The 23,570-nt window shown below is 40.2% G+C and overlaps 1 protein-coding gene and 1 long non-coding RNA gene across 4 annotated transcripts in view; one reads left to right on the top strand and one right to left on the bottom strand.

The window, feature by feature from the left end:
- Positions 1-13,798, top strand: part of Hspa14 (heat shock protein family A (Hsp70) member 14) — a 37,811-nt gene extending 24,013 nt beyond the window's left edge. The window contains exons 8-12 of one of the 3 annotated variants that reach the window (XM_033765614.1): positions 811-913; positions 9,613-9,825; positions 10,410-10,583; positions 12,537-12,607; positions 13,613-13,795. In XM_033765614.1, the coding sequence (XP_033621505.1) occupies positions 811-913; positions 9,613-9,825; positions 10,410-10,583; positions 12,537-12,607; positions 13,613-13,691 (640 nt within the window). In that variant the 3' untranslated portion in view covers positions 13,692-13,795. Of the gene's footprint in view, positions 1-810; positions 914-9,612; positions 9,826-10,409; positions 10,584-12,536; positions 12,608-13,612 lie in introns of all 3 variants that reach the window. The other 2 variants (XM_010641969.3, XM_033765613.1) reach the window with 2 other exon arrangements.
- On the bottom strand, positions 10,474-23,559 carry LOC109118611. The gene is made up of 3 exons (XR_002025971.2): positions 23,043-23,559; positions 14,465-14,592; positions 10,474-10,554 (listed from the first exon to the last, which is right to left on the bottom strand). It is a non-coding gene; the product is annotated as an uncharacterized LOC109118611 (long non-coding RNA).
- Between the last annotated feature and the right edge of the window lie 11 nt (positions 23,560-23,570).

Genomic DNA, 23,570 nt, shown 5'->3' with positions numbered 1-23,570 from the left:
CTCCCCTCCTCTCCTCTCTTTTCCCCAGTACTGGGGATCAGTAGTGCCCCCCACTACTAGGGGCACTGTACCACTGAGCTGTATCCCCAGATCTTTTTTAAATTTTAAACAGTGTCTTACTAAGTTATTCTGGCTCACCCCAAACTTTCAATTGTCCTGCCTCAGTCTCCCGATTAGTTGGTATTACAGGCATTGTACCACCATGCCTGTACCTATAATTGTTCATTAAGGAAATTTTCCTTTTGAATATTTTAGCCAAAAAGTATTATTAATATCTATAAATAGCAGATTTTAAAATTGCTCCGTATATTTTTCATGAACATAAACTTCTTAAAATGTTATTATATGCCACAGTTCTAGCTTCTCGGGCAGTGCTAAATGACTAAACTTAGGTGCAGTATAGGCTCAAGCTAAATGAAAAGTAATTAGAAATAATTTTGAAATCTTTAACATATAAAAATAGCAAAGAATTTGAAATGATTAGGGTCTGTTTCATTGTTGGGAATGCCTTATATTGGATGTGTATTCGTTTTTTTGTAAAGCTTATATGTAGACCATGGGCAAGACAGCTTTCCACCTGTTAATATTAAATATTTCTTCATACATAGGGAGATGAATAACTCAAGACACCCCTCCTCCATGGCACCACATTGTTTAATAGTTCTGATGGATCGCTGTAACTGAGAGAATAGCACTTTTAAGTTGTGGCATTAATCTTTATAAGAAAAAAATGGTTTGATATACTAAGCCTTTTTTCTATGTTTTTCTCTTCTGCTTGTACGGGTGTTTGTTTGCATGTGTTACGTACAGAGCAAGATTTGAACTTCTCTGTTCTTCACTTTTTAACAAATGTGTAGACGCAATCCGAGGTCTCTTAGATCAAAGTGGATTTACATCAGATGATATTAACAAGGTAATGCTTTTATATTTCCCTAATTTAGGAATAGTTTCAGATTTGGTAGTTAGGAAATGGCTCTTGGTATGGGAAAAAATAGTTTTATGCTTGTATTTTCAGGGCTTGCATAAGGAAAAGTCATTGACTTTTGATTAGTGGCTCTGGTGAACTGAATTCCATACACACAAGTGCTCAGTTTTCTAGTAAAACAGAATAATTCCTTTCTAATATATTTTTTTAATTTGTGAGATAAACAGACACTTGAATGCCTCATATGAATGAAGCATTTTTTTTTAAGTGCTTGTATTATTGAATACACACAAAAACTGTAAGGTCGACGCTGTTGTTTATCTGTTTTATCAGGTCATATGGTTAGTAAGTAATAGAGCCAGGATTTAGCCCAGTATCATTCATAACTCTGTTCTTACAGTATACCATACCACATTTCTGTTGCTTAGGTAAGAATTTTGAAACTTTCAAAAGTATTCAAATTGTGTAATGTTTGTCTTTTACCACAAAATTATTTCTACCCATTAGACTTAAAATTAAAATGTATATTATTTTCATTCTCATTATTCAAGCAGTGAGTGTTCCAATAAGAAAATTCAGAAAATATCAAATGTCAGTGCTTTATTCCAAAATTTTTCATAATAATTTGTGTAAATTTATTTGCTAGCTGTAATATTGTGAGCTTTTTAAAAAATAACTTTGAATTTTACATGTACAATTTTGAATATCACTCTTTCCTTAATATTGTAATCAATTCCTTTCCCCGTATGACTATATAGTCCTTATAAAAACTTTTTAAGATAGGTTGTTCATATTCTAGGAAAGGAAAGATACCAATGAGAGAACTATTTTGTTCTCTTAACTAGGGTGGGTCTTTTTACTATTTTACTGTTTGGGTTTTTTTTTCTGTTTTTTATTTTACTGTTCTCTTGTCTTTGGACACAAGTTTCTACCATATTTAGGATTAATCTTACAGTAAAATCACTGGGTTTAAAGTATAAATAGTTAATGACTTTTTACCTTTTCATGTTCCAAAGGCAATTAATATATTACACATTTTTACTTTAACCTTGCTGACACTGAGTGTTGCTGTTTAAAGATAAATTTCTAATTGAATATTTTTTTAAAAGATATATTTTCACATATTTTGTTAGTAATTATTTTTAGATGTTTGTTTGATTTTATATCTCCTTGTGTGTATCCATTCGATAATCTTCATCTATTGTATCATTTAAATCATAGCAGTTTTTTAAAAATTGTGTGACTACTTCATATAATCAGAATATTAACTGCTATTTACTGTAATAATCTTGAGGCATGTACTTCTGTTTAATTTGGGGACTGTTGTGGAAGAAGGTATTCAAAATACAGAAGTTTCATTTATTTGTTTAAATCTAATGATCTATTACTGTGCTTGATTCAGCTGCTTTGTTGAGATATGTGATAAATATTGCACGTGTTTTCTTTCAGCTTTTCTATACTTTGAAAGTTTTTATCTTTTAACATTTTTATATGTGCTGTGTGACAAATTGGTTATTTTGTAAATTGGTTCAGTAAGTTTGTTTGGTTGGTTTGGCTTTGTGCTTACTGTTCTTTCATTTTGTTTTGAGACTCACCTGGCTTTGCATGCTAAGTACCTGAGGTCAGAGGGAGGGTGGTAAGGACTGAAGCAGGTGTACAGTAAGAGTAGTAAGGCGAAGGGATGAAGGGAATGAATTTCCAGACAGACTCAGCATAGCCCTGAGCCTCCCAGTGCTGATGGTTCTGAACCAGCCCAGGCGCTTCATTCCTGAGCCTTAATTTTCTTAGAAGAGGGCTCTAATACTTAGCTTACAAGTGCGTAGTAACTTACTCTCTGAGGCTGTTAGGAGGAGTGAGGAAGTATATAGTGTAGTGTGGTGTGTACTCAGGTCCTTTTAGTAACTGGTTGTGGGCACTTATTTATCACTAACAGTGCAACTCTGAAGTGCTTGATTTGGGCCAGAAAATTTTTTAGGATTAAGAATGTAATTGAAGATTTCCTCTCCGGGTATTCCTAATATACAGGAGGTTAAAAATGTGAAATGGTGTCTTTAGTTTACTGATTTTTCTGTGTCAAGAGAATGAGGACTTTCTGGTTTCTGAAACAGGTGTTTTTGTCTCACTCATGTTGCCTATGAGCAGCTGAAGGTAGCTGGTCTGCTATGTGGCTCTTCTTCCCCCTCCCCCCTTTTCCTTCTAAGACTCAGGCTTGAGGGATATGGGCAGCTCTCTTGGCAGAGGGAAGAGCAGTTGAAAGCTGCTTTGTGTGTATATATGTCTGTTTGTGATACTAGGATTGAACCCAGAATTTTTGTGCTGTACTGCTATTCTCAGCCTCTCCAAGTCCTAATTTGCCCCAGCTGGGCTGACACTAGCACTCTTCCTTCCTCTGCCTCCCAGAATGCTGGTATTACAGGCAGGTACCACCATCTGCAACTTTTACTTCGTCTGCTTAGATGTGGTGTATGAGTGTGTTCCAATTCAATGTCACGGCAAGGCCTGAAGTGGGGCAGGGAAATAACAACCTACCTACAAAGCCATGGCAGTGGGTAGGGGTAATCCTCTTACAGGATAGGGGGAATAACTGGGCTTTTGTCAGGGTTAGGGGGCTGAAGGAGTGTTTTTCCAGGTGAGACTACCAAAGAGAAGAAAGTGCATGGGGCAGATATTGGCAAAAAGCAGCAATAGAGCTCTTTATTGCATGATACTTATAGTGTCCATTATCATATACTGAGGCATCCTGAAAAACAACAGCTGTGTCCTTGCATGACCATATTGCACGTGTATAGTTGATAAATGGTTCCATAAGGAGGTCTGTCATGTGCCTGTTACTAATGATGGGGCCGTGTCCTCCAGGTGTCCTCAGATGCCAGAGGTTGCCATTTCTTACAAGTGGCACACAGGGCTGCCCCTTGTGCCCAGAGTCCACAGCAGAAACACTGGGAACAATACATAACCACCAAGCACATCATAGTGCTGTGGAGAGCCACCCAGCACCAGGTGGATCGCAGGGGTTCCCACCATTGGGTTAAAGGGTCTTGTTGCAAGGCCTGGACGACGGACATTCTGTATCCATTTCTCTTCAGGCCTCTTGTATTTGTGTCTGGTGGTCAGGAATAAAAATGTAACATTCTAAATGTAGGAGGGCAGAGGTGCTTCCCCTTACTGCAGTCAGTCAATCAAGAGCCATGCTGTTCTGTAACAGCTCTTTTTGTGTGGGATGTTTCATCCATGAGCAACATCAGGGATTGGTGCATGATATCCAGGGCTTGTGCCATGTGTTGAGCTTCAACTTGGAGAGCTAGGTCTGTAGTCCCGCCCCTGGTACCAGCACTGCCGTAGGATAGAACCACCAGGCCATCATTCTGCTTGGTGCCATCTGTGATACACAGTGTCCCATTTGTCGAGTGTGCCCGTCAGAGTGAGCCTGATAGTACTCCTAATATAGGGAAACCCATAGGTGCAGCATCCTATCCAGTGCGTGGGGAGGTGCAGCCAACCCATAGTGCCGCAGACCTTTAAGGCGTCCGCATTGGGCCAATCAGTGTGCACTGTGCCTGTGAGCTTTTGGCCATCCCACCAGGCATCTGTGTCATTCACCAAGTAACATGTTACACAAGTTCAGTAGTATCCATCTCACTGCAATTTCCCACTGATGCATTGTCCTATTCAGTACACAACGGGGTGACATCTAACTACATTACTTGGTTCCCCATCATCCACCTCCTGGCATTTGTTATATACATCATAGGTCCCAGTCCTTGTGGGGTGGTTGTGCTCCTCTGAATCTGTGCCTCAACAGCCTGGCATTGTTGATCCCAGGGGATCTAGTAGGTCCTGTTGTTGCCAGTCCATCTTATTGAGCAGGGACATCAGCGCAGTTCTCCACAGAATGTCCTCAGCTGTGTCCATAATGAGTTCCACACATATTCAACAGTGTAAGTGCTGGTACACACAAGCAAATGTGTGTGCCCAAGAAATAACACTTGGCTTGACTCAACCTGGTTGAAGGAATAGGGCAGAAAGAGAAACCATCATGAAGAGGATTCCCTTTGGGGAGGATGCAGGTCACATGCTCGTCCTGTGATAGGACGGTGGCTGGGATCATTCTAGCTCCTAGTTTAAAATACCAGACCAGTGTCCCCATTGCCACCAGAGGCAAGGGAGTTGGAGCCCTGTTTATCACTCCCAGGAGAATAAGCCAAGCAGCCACAATGTCATTTCCCTTTAGGATGGTGGCCCTGGCATCGAGTGGGGAGCACACTGAGGCCTTCAGTGGCCATGTTGAAATCCAGGGTTGCACCTCTATGGCAAGGCACAGTCCCTCCCCCTGCGGGGGTCAGTGGGTCCCTCCCAAGTCCGTTGCTACTGGGTCCCTGGCTGCATAGGCTCCAGTGTGGGCAGGATCAAAGCCACTTTCACTACCTTAGCACCTTGCTCTGCCTCAAATTCACAGACAGGTCGGTTGTGCTTTCAGGAGGCGATCCAGTGGGCTGTCACCCATACACCAGGACGGGTCATGGAGCAGTTAAACAGCCTGTGGTAAGGCCTGCACCTGCCCAATAAACTTTGGAGCCAAATAGGCCAGCTTATTTTCCAGGAGTCTGTTGTACCTCTGGGTTACAGCAGCAGCTTGTGGCCAGTAGGGCACATGAAAGTGCCGGGTGATGTCATTGTCTTTGGCTCATTGTTTCACCTGAGCCCCTGTAAAATGGGTTTCCCGGTCAGATGCTATTCCTAGTGGCATCCCATACACTGCAGTCAACCATTGTAATGCATTCATGGCATGGGCCTGGTCAGCAGAGGGCGCGAGGTAAGCAAAGCCTACACCCATGGTGGTATCCACAGCAATCAGCATACCTGCGTGCCTGTGAGAGAGTCAGGGGCCCAATGCACTCTGCCTGCTGCAGGGGGTGGAGTGCTCGAGGTATTGCACCCAATTGCATAGGCATCTTCCTCCTGCAAAGGGCCAGCTGAGTGCATTGAGCGCACACCTTTGTCCCGCTTCTTTCTGTGTAAGTCAGCCAGGTACCGTTGCAGTGCTACAGTTTGCATGGTGTGGGTCCCTACGTATCCCAGTTTCTTATGGAGTCATGATGCCACCGCTGAGGGTGGCCCTTAAATGCTGGCTACCCCTGTCAAGGTATCTGCTAAATCATTCCCTAGTGAGAGGAGAGGCCTAAGCTTTGACACATGGTACACCACATGTGTTAGTTTGGCCACGCTCCCACAAGTCTTACCATAACTCAGCACCCCATGAGGATCCATACCCTATCCAAGTTGGTAATTCAAACCAGTGTTCCCATACAGGGCTGGACAGCGACTGCCATCCATTGCAGGGTTATGCCTGGACTAGAGCCATCAGAACACCAGGCCTCAGCCAGTGACCTACCTTTCTCTTTTGTATAGGGGCTAAGTGTAATAACCTGTAGTCTCATTCTATATAGTTTCCTGTGCCTGTTCCTCATGGATCCTAGGACCTAGCCCTCTATTAGGTATTTATTCTCTACTTCCATTGTCTGAACCCCATGATTTCTTCATAAGCATGCAGAGCAGCATACATTGCCATTAACTATTTCTCATTTAGAAAATACCTGCTTTCAGCTCCTTTTCACACCTATGACCAAAAGCCAATAGGGTGCTTCTATTTTTCTTGCTTTTGTTATAAACCCCAGCCGAACCCAACTTCATCCATGTTCACAGGATAAAAGGCAGGATAGGGTCAATGACTCAGAGGGCTTGTACTTGCATGAACTCCCTTTTTGAGTCCTGAAAAGCAGCTTCACCTGCCTTTATCTAGTCTTATGTTGTTTTCTTCTGGGTCATCTGGTATAATGGGCACAACAAGGTAGCTAAGTGCAGTATGAAGGTCTGCCAGCAACCTAGCAAGCCTTTGTACACTTGTAACTGATGGACCCTTGTCTGGGGTATATCTGGATCTTACCAGGTACTGCATCAGGGATTACTCTTGTCCTACCCACCCAGATTAACATTCAAGAATTTGACAGATGTGTCCTTGGACCTTGTCTTCGTTGATAGTCTACCCCTAGGCCAGCAAAGCTTTCTTCAGATTATGTGCAGCAGCATCCAAAATTGTAAGGCAATCAGAGGTTATCACATTATCAGGCCGGGGATTTAGCCCAGTGGTTCTGCCGCCTGCCTTACAAGCTCAAGGTCCCAAGTTTGATCCCCGGTACCAAAAAATAATAACATAGCATTATCAGTATAATGGAACAAAGACACAGAGTGTGGATTGGACCAGGTGGCCAGGTTCTGGGCCACCAGGCCATGACACCAAGTAGGGCTGTGCAAATAGCCTCATGGCAATACTTGAAAGGTCCATGGCCTGCCCCCCCAGGTGGAGGCATATTAATCCTATCAAGACATACAGTGGTGGAGAAGAAAGCACTGACCAACTTCACTACAAATGGTATCCACCCGCTGTCAGGGTGAGACAGTCCATCAAGTCTGCACTATTGGGTACCATTGTATGCAACATAGTCACTTTGTTCAGTTCCCTGTGGTTCACAGTCATTCACCATGTCCTGTTTGGCTTCTTCATGAGCCAAACTGGTGAATTGGTAGGACTTTGTGCAGAGCGTTATCACCCCTGGCTATTCTAGTTTCAAAACAGTCTGCCCTATTTCCTCATGACCCCCAGGCAGCTGATACTGCTTCACATACACATCCCATGTTACCGTCAGTGAACCAAATATTTGTCTCTGAGGGTTGGTCCCCTTTGGCCAGAAGTCACTTGCTTATGCAGCTGGATTCTCATGGTTTTACCTTACCATAGTGCTTTATCTCATCATCCAGTTGTGCCGTTGCATTCTTTATTGTTTCACCATACTTACCATCATCACCTAGAGCCTCCTGGCTCCAGGACTTGCTTGTTGTGCTGGACTTAGCATTGATTAAAGACTCCTGGCCTTTGAAGCTTGTTCGCTGCTCCCATCATTGCTCCCACAGATCCCAGCACTTTCTCCTCTCCTGCTGTCTTGGCTTTTGGAGTCTTAGCTCCACCCACTTTTGTCCTTTTTGCCCTCTCTACCAGTTCTTGCTTGCTCCACTGCCAGATCAAGACACTGCTCTCAAGCGTTTTCCTCTTTGAGCACACCAGTATAGTGGTAAACGTGTCACTTAACCCCACTAGGGGACTTCCAGGGATGAGGACTTACGCTTGGGGAGAAGGAGATGCATCTTGTGTTCCACAGCATGATTTGTGGCAGCCAGTCCTTGCTCCGGAATTTTCTCTATTTTTGTCTTTTGTCCCACAAGGCAGAAGAGTAAAAATAGTTAAACCATTCACCCTGCCAAGTCACAGTAGGTGTAAGGAATTTGTTCACCCAACACTTCTAAAGTCCTCAGTATGTCTCTTGGTGTCATGCAGACTATTTTTCAGTCCTCAGGGGCTTCTTAATGCTGCCAAAGAGGTTGCTATGGGCAACCAAAGTGAGGCCAAGTGGCCCATGCCAGCATCTCCCTGAGGCTTTTTCTTGCCACCAGGCACTGTTTTTTCATAAGCTGGGGAATTACCCATGTTATTCCACCAAGTTATCCTGCCCACTACACCATGTGTTGGGAAGGAGGGGGCTGGAGAGGTGTTTTTCCAGAAGAGATCCCAAAGAGAAGAAAGCATATGGGGCAAACATTGGCAAAAAACAGCAGTAAAGCCCTTTTTTTGCATAGAACTGATAAGTGTCCATTATCAAATACTGAGGCATACTGAAAAACAGCTGTGCGTCCTTGCATGACCATACTGCACATGAATGGTTGATTTATGATTACATAAGGAGGCCTGCCATGCACCTGTGCTAATGATGGGGCCATGTCCTCCAGGAGTGCTTAAATGCCAGGGATTTGACTAACATCTTGCAGCGGCTTCTGCAATTTTACATGCATTAAACCATTAATCCTCACAAAAGCACCCCAAGAGGTACTTGGTGCAGAGCACTGTGATTTGCACTTTCGGATGAGGAAACTAAGAAAGGCAAAATAATTAGCTTACAATTGTAAGATCAGTGTGTAGGCAACAAGCTAGAATTGGAATTTAGCTTAAAAATGTAGCTTTGTAATACTACATCTTTGTCCTCAAGATACTTATTTTTGTATGGTAAAAGGCAAAAATTTATGGCAAAATTTTCATATGGATCGATAGTATTTTTTTATAAAAATGATGTGGGATTTAAACATAGAAGAGATTGAAACAATACAAAATATTTCCTATTCAAATAACTATTTGTGGTTAAGCTATATATTATATACACAATTTAATTTTCATGAGCCAAAAATATTGCTGTACTGTTTTTGGTTTGTCATTGGTTTTTTGAGACTGGGTTCAAAAGATTCAAAGCTGGCCTCAGACTTGCTCTGTAGTCCATGCTGGCTTGAGCACAGTCCCCGGCCTCAGCCTCGAGAATGGTGGAATTACAAATTTGCACCACTGCACCCAGCTTTATACTGTATTTGATACTGTAGATTTTTCTCATTTTAAATTCTGTTACAAGTAAAGAATGTTAAATAGATATATGTATGACATGTTAAATATGTATATTTGTATAATATGTTAAAATATGGAGGTCTTTGTATTTTACCATTTAACATAGAATGAAGATTGCTCAGCCTGTTAACATTTGATTTTGAGAATCTTCTAGAAATAAAAACTGAAAATTATACTCATTTTCTAGGTTGTCCTTTGTGGAGGGTCTTCAAGAATCCCAAAGCTACAGCAGCTGATTAAAGATTTGTTCCCAGCTGTTGAGCTTCTCAACTCTATCCCTCCTGATGAGGTTATCCCAATTGGTGCAGCCATTGAAGCAGGAATTCTTATTGGAAAAGAAAATGAATTAGTGGAGGATTCTCTTATGGTAGAGTGTTCAGCTAGAGATATTTTAGTTAAGGTATGTTTAGCTTTTCTATATGTTTCCATTAAAATGGTACAAATTAATTGCCACAATGAATTTACAATAAAACTTTGTATGTTGGTAAAGATTTTAAATTTAGACTTATACAGGGCTGGGGACTTATACAGCGGTGGTTCCGCTGCCTGCCTTGGTAGCACAAGGTCCTGAGTTCTATCCCTAGTACTAAAAAATAATAATAATAATTTAGGCTTATACAAAATGTATCATGTACAAATTCCTTATGATGAATATTATGTATATCTAAAATGTACTAATAAAAGTTTTGCTTCAAAAATTTAGTCTTATAATTTTATTTTAGTGAGTTTCTTAAAGTCTTTTAGTTAATATTTCTATAATGTGTTAATTTTTTAGGCAGATGAAATAATAAACTTCTAATATAGATAAAGGTGTGTTTCAGTATAATTTTAAATAAAGTAGGGGTAGAATTAAGTATTATTTATTTTCTTCCCTTTGCCTAATTTCCAGCTTAACAAGATGTGGTATATATTTCCTGTGTGATAGTTTTTTGTTGTTGTAAAGATAAATATCAAAGGACATTCATCTTCTCTCCCTGACTGCAGGGAGTGGACGAATCAGGAGCCAGCATGTTCACAGTACTATTTCCATCAGGGACTCCTTTGCCAGCGCGAAGACAACACACTTTACAAGCCCCTGGCAGTATATCTTCCGTGTGTCTTGAGCTTTACGAATCTGAGGGGGAAAACTCTGCAAAAGAAGAAACCAAGTTTGCACAGGTGAATACATAAAATTAGACTATGACTTAGTCACATGCAACTTGTATAGCTTTTCTTTCTCAATTAGATTCAGTGTAATATCTCACTTTAATACAAAATGTATATAGGACGCCTAATGTGTACATGTGACTAGAGAGTGAACTCAGGGCCTTCTCACTGAGCTACATCCCCAGCTCTTTATTTATTTATTTTTGTTTTGAGACCAAGTCTCACTAAGTTGCCTTGGTAGGGCGCTTGTACCTGCACTCCTCCTGCCTCAGCCTCTGAGTGCTAGGATCATAGCCATGTGCCACTACTCCCAGCTAATACCTAATATTTTTATGAATGAATTGCTTCTACTTGGCTGAAAGAGGGAAGAAATATGTGATTTTTTAATTTTAAAGAATTTTGGGGAAATTTTTAAAAATACAACTTATATTTATACTAGTTCTCTGTTCATGCTCTTTGACCACCTTAATTACATAAGAGGAAGGGGAAACTGACATTTTGCTTGCTAACTGCCAGGTAGGTAAAACATTACGTGCCTGTTACAGATGATTAAGAAACTGGCTTGTCAGGGCTGGAGGTGTGGCTCAGCTATAGAGCACTTACCTGCCATGCTTTAGGATTTACATTCCATCTTCAACATCACAAAGGGGGAAAAAATTAAAAACTGTCTTATGATCGTGGATACCCTGTTATATTTGTTATTTCCACCTGGTTTTACACCTGACCTGTGCTCTTCCCATTGGATCACTTTGCCTCTGATTAAGATTACTTTCTCAAAATAGCACTCTTTTGACAGTAGTGAAGCGGAGCCTAGCAGCTACTTGGACACATGTCCAGGAAATACAGTTGCGTTAGAACTAGCACATGGGAGTGCAGAACAATATTTATTTACAGGGCTGGGGATTTAGCTCAGTGGTTCTGCTGCCTGCCTTGCAAGCACAAGGACCTGAGTTCGATCCCCGGTACCAAAAAACAAAAACAATATTTATTTATTGTTTTGTTTTTTTAAGATAGGGTCTTAATACATAGTTGAGACTGACCTGGAACTCACTATGTAGCTAGGCTGGTCTCAAATTCACAGTGATCCTCTTGCTTCAGCCTCCCACATGCTGGGATTACAGGCGTGTTCTACCACACCCAGCCCAGAACAATATTTAGTTTATAATGTCTTATGTTAAAGAGATTGGAACACGAGTATGTGTGAGGGTAGTGTGTGATTTACTTTCTGATTCCAACAAAAACAAAATGAAAAGATACCTACATGTACACTGCATGTGTGGGCTTACATCTCAGACTTCCCAACTTGGAATCAGTCAGTCCAGTGCTCAGAGTCCCCCCAGGTAACTTGGTGGTATACGTACACACACTTGCTATACTCAGAGGGCATGCAGCAGCATCTGCACAGTTGCTCTCTCAACTCATTTATTGCCTTTCTCCCCTGTCTGACTGACTGCAGCTGCAGCCACTATATCCTTACTTAAAGGTACCAGAAGGAGGAGAGTTAGTGAGATAATACTGAATTGAAGACTCCGTGTTCCTGTCTCCTTTAACCTCATTTACAATGAGTAAAACAAGGAGGGCCTTGCTGGCAGTCATCAGCCTTGATCAGGGCAACATGTAAAGTCACTGACAAACTCCAAATTTGGTTTGTTGGTATACCTTTCTTTGCCAAAGTATGATTTACATGTTAGTGATAATGGTGCAATCACCAAAAAGAAAAATGGTCTTTATTTTCTGAGATACTTCCTAATAATAAATAAATAATTACTTTAATCTGGGACATGACATGAAAGACATATATATTAGTTTTCTTACATGTGCTTCATCTGGAGGAAACATTTCTACTTGACAAGCCTAACTCCTGTTCTTTGAAATCTGTTTAGGTGCAGGACCTTCACAATAATTGATGCCTCAGATCATTAGTCAAAGTACTGAATCATTTTCATATTGTTTTTGCATAAACAGGTTGTACTCCAGGATTTAGATAAAAAAGAAAATGGATTACGTGATATATTAGCTGTTCTCACTATGAAAAGGTACCAAAAATGAATATGCTTTTAATACTAAGAAATTTACTTTGAAACTTGTTTCCTTTTTGAGCTTATTATTTAGACATTTTCATTCTAAACAAATTACTTATTAAAAAACTAACAAAGATTTTATCAGTGACTCACATTTTTTCACCCTGAAAACTTAATTTTTATGAGGAAGGGTGTATTTCATCATTTACATTATGACTATTTTATGAACTCTTTTATTTTGTATATAATCAACCTAAACCCCTGGTCCATGTCATTTGAGATGTAATTTTTAATCAATTTTCAATATAATTTTCTATGGTTTATATCGTTGATACTCTGTCATGTGAAAGGATATTTCTTTTTGTTTGGTCAGGTTTTTTTGTTTTTGTTTTTGTTTTTTGTGTTTTTCTTGAGACAGGATCTCACTATGTAGTTCATGCTGGCCTTGAATTCACTGTGTAGCTCAGGCTGGACTGAACTCATGGCAATCCTCCTGCCTCAGCCTCCCAGCTACTGAGATTACAGGTGTCCACCACCATGCCCAACCTAGACTATATCATTATGGCTGCAGAAAAACTCTTTAGGAAATAAATAAGTTCAGCTATTACCATTTCTCTTACAGGCTATGCATACCCCTGGATATTTTAAGTAAATCCTTTCCAAATTAATATTAGGGACAACTTAGCAAGAATATTAAGTTCATCAAAATTGGTTTAGCCCATTTTGACTGAGCTTGAAAATGGTATGATTTATCTTGAGCTTGTATCTAAAGTGTTAAGATGTTTGTCACCTTGGGTTGTCAAACAATAAACTATTGTCTCAGTGCTATAGGAGGACAGTTCTAAGAATGTCCTAAAGAAATATATATTAAATTTAAGGACACTGAAATTATGTTTATTCATTATCTTAATATTTTTCTTTCAAAAATTGAAATCTGTTCTTGCTTATTTAGTGTCCTAAAGTGACTTCATGATGACTTAATGTTTGTACAAAGCTGTTACTTATTTTTCATTTGTTTAGGGATGGATCTTTACATGTGACGTGCACAGATCAAGAGACTGGAAAATGTGAAGTAATTACTATTGAGGTTGCATCTTAGTGTTTTAGATAAACCAAGAATTTTAGAACTTGACTATCAACATATTTGGTTTTATGTATAAATGATGTTTATACTAAGATACTTTTTCAGTGAACTATGTTGTCATATTTCAATTAAACTACAATATATTGGTAAGTTGTAGTGTTTTTATTTTGTTTTTCATGTAAAATTCACTCATTGGTGGAAAATAAGATTTTTAGTCATGAAGCTGTTAAGAATTGAGTTGACGAAGGGAAATTTTATATGGTGTTTTTAAAATTTTTATACTTCTGTAACTTCCAGTTTTAACAATCATCAGACTCTGGGAGACCGAGGAGGATCACAAGTTCCAACCCAGCCTAAGCAACTTAGTGACTGTGTAAGACCTTGTCTCAGAATTTTAAAAAAGTTTAAAGGGCTGAGAATAGGTCAGTACGAAGGCCCTGGCTTCAATGCTCAATACAGTACATACATACCTGAACATATATACATTTTTACAAACAAAAGTTTGTCAAATTATAGTTTTGCCTATGTACCTGAATGACACTGTCCAAATATAACCTGGAAGAAATACCTAAATATAGTGTGAAAGCCTTGGGAACTGGCTTCATTGGAGCCACTGTAGGGTGGCTTATAAACAGCAAGAAGTTCTTCCTTACATTCTAGTCTGGAGGTCTGACATGAGGATGCTGTCACAGTTGAGCTGTGGGGCTCCCTTATAAGCAGCAAACTACTGAATTGTGGAAGACTCAAGGCATTGTGCTTGCAAAGGTCACTTTCATGAGGTTACCGACCCCATTCTGGAGAACTCCATTCTGATAGCCTGATTACTTCACAGAGGCCTTGCTTCTTAGCTCTAGCACATTGGGGCTTGGTTGGATTTCAGCATATGAATGTGGTGGGGACAAACATTCAGTCCAGTCTATAATAGGAAGACAAAATAAACATTTCATTACAAAGTGGAGGCTTTTATATGTGTAGGACCTTCAAACTAAGCTACCTCCCCGTCCGTTTTATTTTTAATTTTGAAACAGGGTCTCACTAAATTGCCTGGGCGAGGCTCAGACTTGTGATCCTCTTGCCTCAGCCTTCCACAATTCTAGGACTAGAGGTGTGTGCCACTATACTAGTCAAGAATTACTAAGAGATTAAAAAAACAATCAGCACAAAGCAAGTTCATGGGAAAATGTAAGGATATCTAAAATAAAATCAGTAACCGCTGTAACATTTATACACATTAAATGCTAATGTTTGTTTCCGTTCACCTACTTATTTTAAGGTTTTGATCTTAATCAGGCATACTGATACACTTTTAGTCTTGGTTACCGAGAACCCTGAGGCAGCTGGATTGCAAACTCAAGACCCACCTGGGCAATTTAACAAGACTCTCAAAAAATAAAGAACTGAGAGTGTAGCTCATTAGTAGAGAGCTTCCCTAACATGCTTGAGGCCTGGATTCAATCCCCAGTACCATAAAAGAAAGTTTTTTTCCCACCACATTTCCACAAATGGTTATAATATGCAGAGAGGAACACCACATATATTATTTGTTTTCTATATGTGAAATTGTTTTGAAGAAGTTAAATTATCCAATATCTCACAGTAAGTACATGGCAAATTTTGAATGAATAATCATACCTAATTTTAAACTATTCTTGACTGCTCAACTCTTCTAAGCATGTGACATATTTTATTTCATTTAAATTCCCACTTTTTAAAAATCCAGTGTTCGTTCTCTACCATTTAGAAACTATTCATGCAATCAGAAGAGGAGACATTACATGGGTTTCCAGAAATCAAGTTATCCGTGGTTTTCTAAAAGAAAAATTGGGAAATGTGTGTAGTATTGCCTGCTTCCCTTGCACTGCTATACATCTCAGTGGCTGTTGGTTTCCTTCGCCATTAATGTATATCCAGGATTCATCAAGACATTCAAATGCTTTAGTTTCAAGACCCTTTACACTTAAAATTATTGAGTTCACTCCCAGACAAGAGCTACATAGGGGCACAGCAAGAGGCACATCTATATATCATCCCAAGTGTACACAAGCCCCAGCCAGAAGTGCACCCAGACAACAGGGCCGCTCAGGGATCCAGAAAGCCACCATTCTGAACCCAAGAATTAGTGCACTGGTAAGCAACAGAGAAAAAGCTGCTCAGTGGCTTGCTGAGAATTGAAGACCACTGGGTGAGCAAAGAATCACCTCAACAAAGGCACAGCAGGCTGCATCTGTTGAAATGAGAAGACACGTAAATAAGTCTCAAAACCAGACTTCCAGATCACCTAAGGCAACCCCAAGGTGCAGTGAGATAGAATAATCTGATAACCAACTGGAATCCCTGCACTGGCAATGAAAAAGGACCTGGAAAAAATAAAATCAAATTTCTCAGATAATGGCAGAAATTATGCCCATAGTACAAGACATGATAGTGGACACTTAAAAAAAGGAGCTGAGGAATATGATGGAATCCCAACATAGAAAATAAATGGAATCCATAAAACAGATGAAAACAGATCTCCAGGAGATTAAAAACTCAATCATTGAGAGTACACAGCAGAATGAGCCAATGCAAGGATAGAATTTCAGATATAGAAGTAGGACTGCAATTAGTGCCAAGAAAAAGACTTCTTAAAAATAGGGACCATGAGAAATCAATCCAGCAGCTTCTAGACAATGCAAAGACTGGAGTTAATGAAACGAATGCAGATATGTAAAAAAAAGTCTTCACAGAAGTAATGGCAGAAAACTTACCAAGTAGGGGAAAAGAACTTGACGTACAGATAAATGAGGCATATAGGACTCCAGCTAGCCATGATAAAAAATAAAAAATAAAAAAATTAAAAAAAACTACACATAGGGCTGGGGATTTAGCTCAGTCGTTCAGTGGTTCCAGCGCCTGCCTTGCAAGTGCAAGGGCCTGAGTTCAATTCCTGGTACCAAAGAAAACTACACATAGGCATATAATAAGGTTTCAGAAACCCAACAAGAACAAAATTCTACAAGCAAATCACATACAAAGGAAAGCCAATTAGAATCACAGCGGATTTCTTAAGAACGTGGAGTGAAATATTTCAGGCCCTAAAGGAAAACAACCTCCAACCCAGATTGATGTACCCTGCAAAACTATCTTTCAAAATTGATGCAGAAAAAAGATACTTTCATGACAAGGAGCACCTGAGGAACTTCATAAATACCAAACCAACACTCCAGAAAATTTTAAACAATATCCTAAGAAAAGACAATGAAGATCACAACCCCAGGAAGCCCAGTGGAATGAACCCATCAGGCACAAGAAATTAAATGCAACAAAAAATGTCATGATGAGGATGTTAATACAAATCATTTATAACCATCAATGTTAATGGTCTCAATTCACCAATCAAAAGATATAGACTAGCAGGATGGGTCAAGAAGCAATGTCCAACAATATGCTGCATACAAGAAACACTCAATTCAAAAATAAACTCAGACTGAAAGTTAAAGGGTGGAAAACAATACTCCATACAACAAGAACCCCCCCCCAAAAGTAGGGGTACCTATCCTCTGCAGATCAAGTGGATTTCAAACCAACCCTGATTAAGAGACAAGGCCACTACATCCTACTAAAGGAACAATCCAAGAGGAAAAAATGACAGTCCTTAATATGTATGCACCAAACACTAGTGCACCCAACTATAAAAACAAATACTAAGAGACATGAGAAATCAAATAAGCACTAATACAATAGTAGTGTGGGACCTCAATACCCCACTGTTACAGATAGATCAACTAGACAAAGGTAATACTAGAACTCAAATCAAACTCGAACAGATGAACTTAACAGATGTTTACAGAGTGTTCTACCCCAGAATCAGAATACACGTTCTCAGCTGTACACAGGTCATTCTCCAAAATAGACCACATTCCAGCTAATAAAACACATTTAAGTGCAAAGGAATTGAAGTTATCCCCTATATATTGCCACACCATAGTGTGATGAAATTGGAGATCAACAGCAAAAGAAACTGCAAGAATTTGACAAACACATGGAAATTGAACAACACACTTCTGAATAACTGATGGGTTACAGAGGAAATTGAAGAAATCAGCAGTTTCTACAATTAAGTGACAATGTCAATACAACATATACAAATTTATGGGACACAAAGCAGTCTTATGAGGGAAATTCATAACAGTGAATACACATGTTAGGAAAACAGAATGAGTGCAAATTAATCTGATGTTGAACGTCAAGCTTCTAGAAAATGAAGACCAGGAAAACCCAAAGCTCATATAAAGGAGGAAATTATAAAGATCAGAGCAGAAATCAATGCAGTGGAAACTAAGAGAATACAAAATCAATAAAGCAAAGAGTTGCTTCTTCAAAAGAATAAACAAAATTGACAAACCCTTAGCCAACCTTATTAAAAAAAGGAAAAATCCCAAATCCATGAAAATAGGAATGAAAAGGGTGAAATTACAATGGACCCAGCAGAAATCCAGAGTATCAATACCTACTTCAAGAACCTATATGCCAATAAGATGGAAAACAAGAAATGGACGGATTCCTAAATAATGTATGAATTACTAAAGTTGGACAAAGATGACCTAAAAATTCTAAACCCAATATCAATCAATGAAATTGAAAATATAATTAAAAATTTACCAACAAGGAAAAGCCCAGGTCCTGATGGCTTCACTGTTGAATTCTACAAGACATTTAGAGAAGAACTATTGCCACTTCTGTTTAAAGTCTTCATTGAAATTGAAAGGGAAGCAATACTCCCAAATTCATTCCTGGAAGCAAGCATCACCTTGTTCCCAAAAGTAGAAAAAGGCCCAACAGAAAAAGAGAACTGTAGGCCAATCTTACTAATGAACATAGACATAAAAATCCTTAATAAGATACTGGCAAATAGAATGCAGAAGATCATACACCCTGACCAAGTGGGATTCATCCAAGGGATGCAGGGATGGTTCAACATTCAAAAATCAATAAATGTAATATACTATATTAGTAGAGCAAAGGATAAAAACCATGTGATCATCTCAATAGATGCAGAAAAAGCATTTGACAAAATCCAATATGCATTTATGATAAAAAAACCTCCAAAAATTGGAATAGATGGTCTCTACCTCAATCTGATAAATGCCATCTATGAAAAACCAGCCAACATCATACTACATGGTCAAAAACTGAAAACCTTTAAGCTAAAATCAGGAACAAGAGAAGGATGTCCACTATTACCACTCCTGTTCAATATAGTTTTGGAAACAGCCACAGCAATTAGATAAGAGAAATAAAAGGAATAAAGATAGGAAATGAAGTCAAATTGTCATCATTTACAGATGATTTGATACTCTATATAGAAGACCCCAAGAACTCCACCAAAAGTCTTCTAGATTTAATCAAATTCAGTAAAATATGAATATAAGGTCAGCACACACAAAAAAAATCAATACTTTTCTGTACACAAACAACAGACTCACTGAGAGAAATGGAGCAATCATTTCCTTTCACAATAGCATCCAAAAAATGAAATACCTAGGATTATATGTAGTGAAAGAAAAAGACCTCCACTCTGAAAAATGTAGCACTCTGAAAAGAGATCAAAGATGATATCAGAAAGTGGAAAGACATCCCTTGCTCCTGAGTAGGAAGAATCAACATAGTGAAAATAGCCATACTTCTAAAACTGCCATATAGATTCAGTACAATCCCAATTAAAATTCCAGCTGTATACCTCACATACCTTGAGAAAACAATCCAAAAATTCATTTAGAACATGAAGAGACCTAGACTAGCAAAAGCAATTCTAGGCAATAAAGAGGAAGTAAGGGGTATCACAATCCCCAACTTGAAACTATACTACAAAGCTACTGTGATAAAAACAGCATGGCACTGGCAAAGAAACAGACCCGAGGACCAATTGAACAGCTTAGAAGATGCAGAAACAACTCCACACACACTGAGCCACCTCATCTTCAACAAATGAGCCAAACACCCTCACTGGAGAAAAGATAGGCTATTTAATAAATGGTGCTGGAAAAACTGGTTTTCAACTTGTCAAAGATTACAACTAGACCTGTATCTCTCACCATGCACTAAACTAAAATTGAAATGGATTAAAGATCTAAATAATAAAACAGAAACACTAAACCGGCCGGAAGAAAGGTTAGGTAGAAGTCTTGAAGACATTGGTGTAGTTTGTCTGTGAACTAGCACCATCAAAAAGTGGAATGTCTTCTTTAAAAGGCTTCCACATAGCAAGAGAAACCACCAACAGTGTGAAGAGACAACCCACAATGTGGGAAAAACTTTTCACCAGCTGTTCCTCAGGCAAAGGTCTATTATCCAGAATATATAAAGAACTTTAAGGGCTGGGTAATTCGCTCAGTGGTTCCGCTGCCTGCTTCACAAGTGCAAGGATCCAAGTTCGATCCCCAATACCAAAAAAAAAAAGAAAAGAAAACTTTAAAAAACCAGACCTTCCAAATTTAAAAACCCAATCTAAAAATGGACATCTGAAGTGAACAGACATTTCTCAAAGAAGTAGGAGCAGCAAATAAACATATGAAAATTTTTTCAACATTCTGGGCATTCGAGAGATGCAGATGAAAACAATGCTGAGATTCCACCTCACCCAGAAAAAAATGGCTGCTGTCATGAAATCAACAAATAACAAATGTTGTAGGGGAAAGCTAATAAGGGAAAAGAAAAAAATACGAGAGAATGAAAAAAAATGGAAATGAAGGGGAAGGGGAGGAGAGGAGAAGGGAGGGCAGGGACAAGGGGAAAAAATGAGAACCAAGACCTTTCGTGTAAAGGTTCAGGATCCCAATGATGAATGTAACTGTACTGTACACCTAAAATGTACCAATAAACTCAATGAGGGAAAAAAAAACCCAAATAACAAATGTTGTCAGAACTGTGGAGAGAGAGGAACACTGCTCCACCGCTGGTTGGAGTTTAGACTGGTGCAACCACTGTGGAAATCAGTATGGAGATCTCAAAGTACTAGGTTTGGAAGCCCCATTTGACCCAGCTATTCTCCTGCTAGGTATCTTCTTCAAATAATTAAAAGAATCATACCACAGTGCTATATATGTACCCATGTTCATAGCTACACAAATTATAGCTAACACTTGGAAGCAGCCCAAGTGCCCATCAATGGGAGACTGGATTTAAAAAAAGTGTTTTTTTAATAAAATGGAGTACTTCTCAGCCATAAAGAGTGAGAAACTAGAGACAGTTATAATTAAATGGCTGCACACTGAGGTGATACTCAAGTGAAATAAATAGGACACACGTAAATACTGAGTATCTCTGGTGTGAGAAACAAAATGTAAGGACTAAAACATATAATAGATAATGTGAAATAGGGAAAAATGGGCAAAGGGGAAGGTGAAGTGGAGGGGGTAGGGGAAAAGAAAAAAGTAGAATTAATATGAGAAAGTGAAAAATGGAAACGAAGTCTTCATAGATAGGGAGGAGTGGAGGGGTTGGAGAGCAGGGGAATGGGGAAAAAAATAACCAAGATGGATTATGTAAAGGTACAAATTTCCAATGATGAATGTCATTGTATACCTTAAATGTACCAAAAATTATTATTTTTTTTTTTTTTGGTACCTGGGATTGAACTTGGTTCCTTGTGCTTGCAAGGCAGGCCACCAAACTGCTGAGCTAAATCCCCAGCCCCCAAAAATTAACTTTTAAAAAATTATTGAGGCCAGGCATCATGGTGCTTGCCCATAGGTCTAGATCCTTGGGAGGCTGTGGCAGGAGGCTTGTTGAGCCCGCATTCTGGGACAGCTATAGCCACATAGGAAGTTATTATGGTGTGTCCCCCGCAAAGTCTCATGCAGTCACAGGTGGCTTCTTCAGAGATGACTGGATCTAGAGTGTGTGACTGGTTCATGGTGTAGTGCTTGGTCTGAGGGCACTAGGATCAAGACTGTGAGTGCTACCTGCCCTGTGTAGTCTGAATAAGATAAAAGGAGCAGAAAGACTTCCCCTGTTGTTTTTGCTACCCTGTGGGAGCCATGAACTGTTTCTTCTCTGATGCTGCTCTACCATGTACACTCTGCCTGGGAGCCAGCTGCCTATGGACTGAAACCTCTACAAACTGAGAGCTAAATAAATCTTTCCTTCTTTAATTTTGGGTGTCAGGTATTCTGTCTCAGCAACGAGAGAAAAAGGAAGACAGAAGTCTCAGCACCGCACCCCCGCCCGCAGCATTGAGGATGGAACCTAGGGCCTTCACACTGAGCTTCATCTACAGCCCTTTTACTTTTTATTTTGGAACTGGGTCTTGCTAAATGACCCAGGCTGGGCCAGACTTAACGCTTCCCCTGCCTCAGCCTCCCAGGGCGCTGGGATTATAGTGGGCTACCACATGTGGCTCCACTTTGTGTTTTCAGTTCACCAGCAGACGAGTAGATTGGGAGTGGAGCAATAGAGGAAGCAGAATCACATAGGCTTTGTCAGGACTTCAGCTGAGAAATAACAGCCTGATATCCTGTGGTGACGACAGCAGGATGGAGATGTGTGCTCTGGACACTTCACTGACAGGACTTGCTAGTGGAGTTGCACTTGGGAGTTCTATGAAAGCCGTGTGCTTTCAGGAAAAGCTATACTCCTGTGTTTCGAATTTTGGTCTTTTCCAGGCCTAGGGTTATATGTATGATGCTTAAAATTCTGGGCAGCAGCAGGGAGCAGTGCCCAAGAAGCCACAAGATGATGAGGGTAAACCGCCAGGGCTCTGCTGTACACTGCGCTGTTTGGCAGCTGAGGTGTAGTAAGTGCCTTCTTTAATTTTAGGGACAGGGTCTCACTTTACTATAATCCAAGAGGGCCTTAAATTCAGTGGGTAGCCCCGTGGTCTTGAATTCTCGGCTGTCCTGTCAGCCTCCTGAGTGCTGCTTCTTTCTTTTTGCGGTGCTAGGGATTGAACCCAAGTGCTTCAAATGTGCTAAGCAAGCATCCCACCACTACCGTACTCCCAGCCCCTAAATGCTTTTTTATTTGGCATCTTTTCAACTTATGGTGGGCTTACTGGGATGTGATTCCACTGTAAATGAAAGAACATCCTGCATGTGACCGGGTGGAGAAACCATACATGCTCCTTAGAGAACGAACGGTTGAATACATAAAATTGGAAAGTAAATCCTTGCACATTTTATATTTCATTATCTGCCTCTACATATTTTTGTACAAAGTTAAAACTGTATTTTAGGATTTGTTTGCTTCATATATTAAAACACTTCCCCATGATACCAAAAACTTCGTAAGCCCCTTTTCAGATGGCTAGCCAGCATTTCTTAACGGAGTCAAGAAATTAACCAGGTTTTTTTTCCATGGTCCATTTTCCAGGATTTCAAACTTACATACCACGCTTAATTTTCACGTGAATCTCTTAAAACTCTGTGGTGCTAACACGGCTGTCTACGTAGAAGTTTTCGCGATTTCCTCTTCTAAGGTTTCTGCTTCAGATTGTTAGAACGATCACCGATCACCGCGAAGCAGTCAGGAGGGATGGACGGGTGGCGTGCCGACAGAGGAGCAGGCACCTGGAGCCCTGCAGCCTCGCCTCCAAGCACAGCAGGGCCAGGGGTTCGGCTCAGACCCACCAAATCCGAGACCGCGCTGAAGTCAGTCTATCCAGGCGGCTCCCACGCAGGACACCGGAGGCGGCGTTTCAGACCACCCCGCAGTAGCGTCAGCTGGGTGATCTCACGCCAGTGGCCATGCACCGTGCCGACTCATCACCCTTTCTGCTAGTGGGACAAACAAGACCTCTCCAGGTGGCCCCAACGTGCACCACCGCACCAGCTGGGAGCAGTGGCTGCGGCTCCGACGCCCCAGGAACCCTGCTCCGCCCACGCCAGCCCTCCCCTCAGCTGCTGGAGCCTGCGGGCT

The sequence above is a fragment of the Fukomys damarensis genome, unplaced genomic scaffold (genome assembly GCF_012274545.1).
Source record: "Fukomys damarensis isolate Sample0158 unplaced genomic scaffold, DMR_v1.0_HiC HiC_scaffold_19, whole genome shotgun sequence".
Classification (NCBI taxonomy): domain Eukaryota; kingdom Metazoa; phylum Chordata; class Mammalia; order Rodentia; family Bathyergidae; genus Fukomys; species Fukomys damarensis.
Note: the sequence above shows the minus strand (reverse complement) of the source record. Positions and strands in the feature narration are given on the sequence as shown.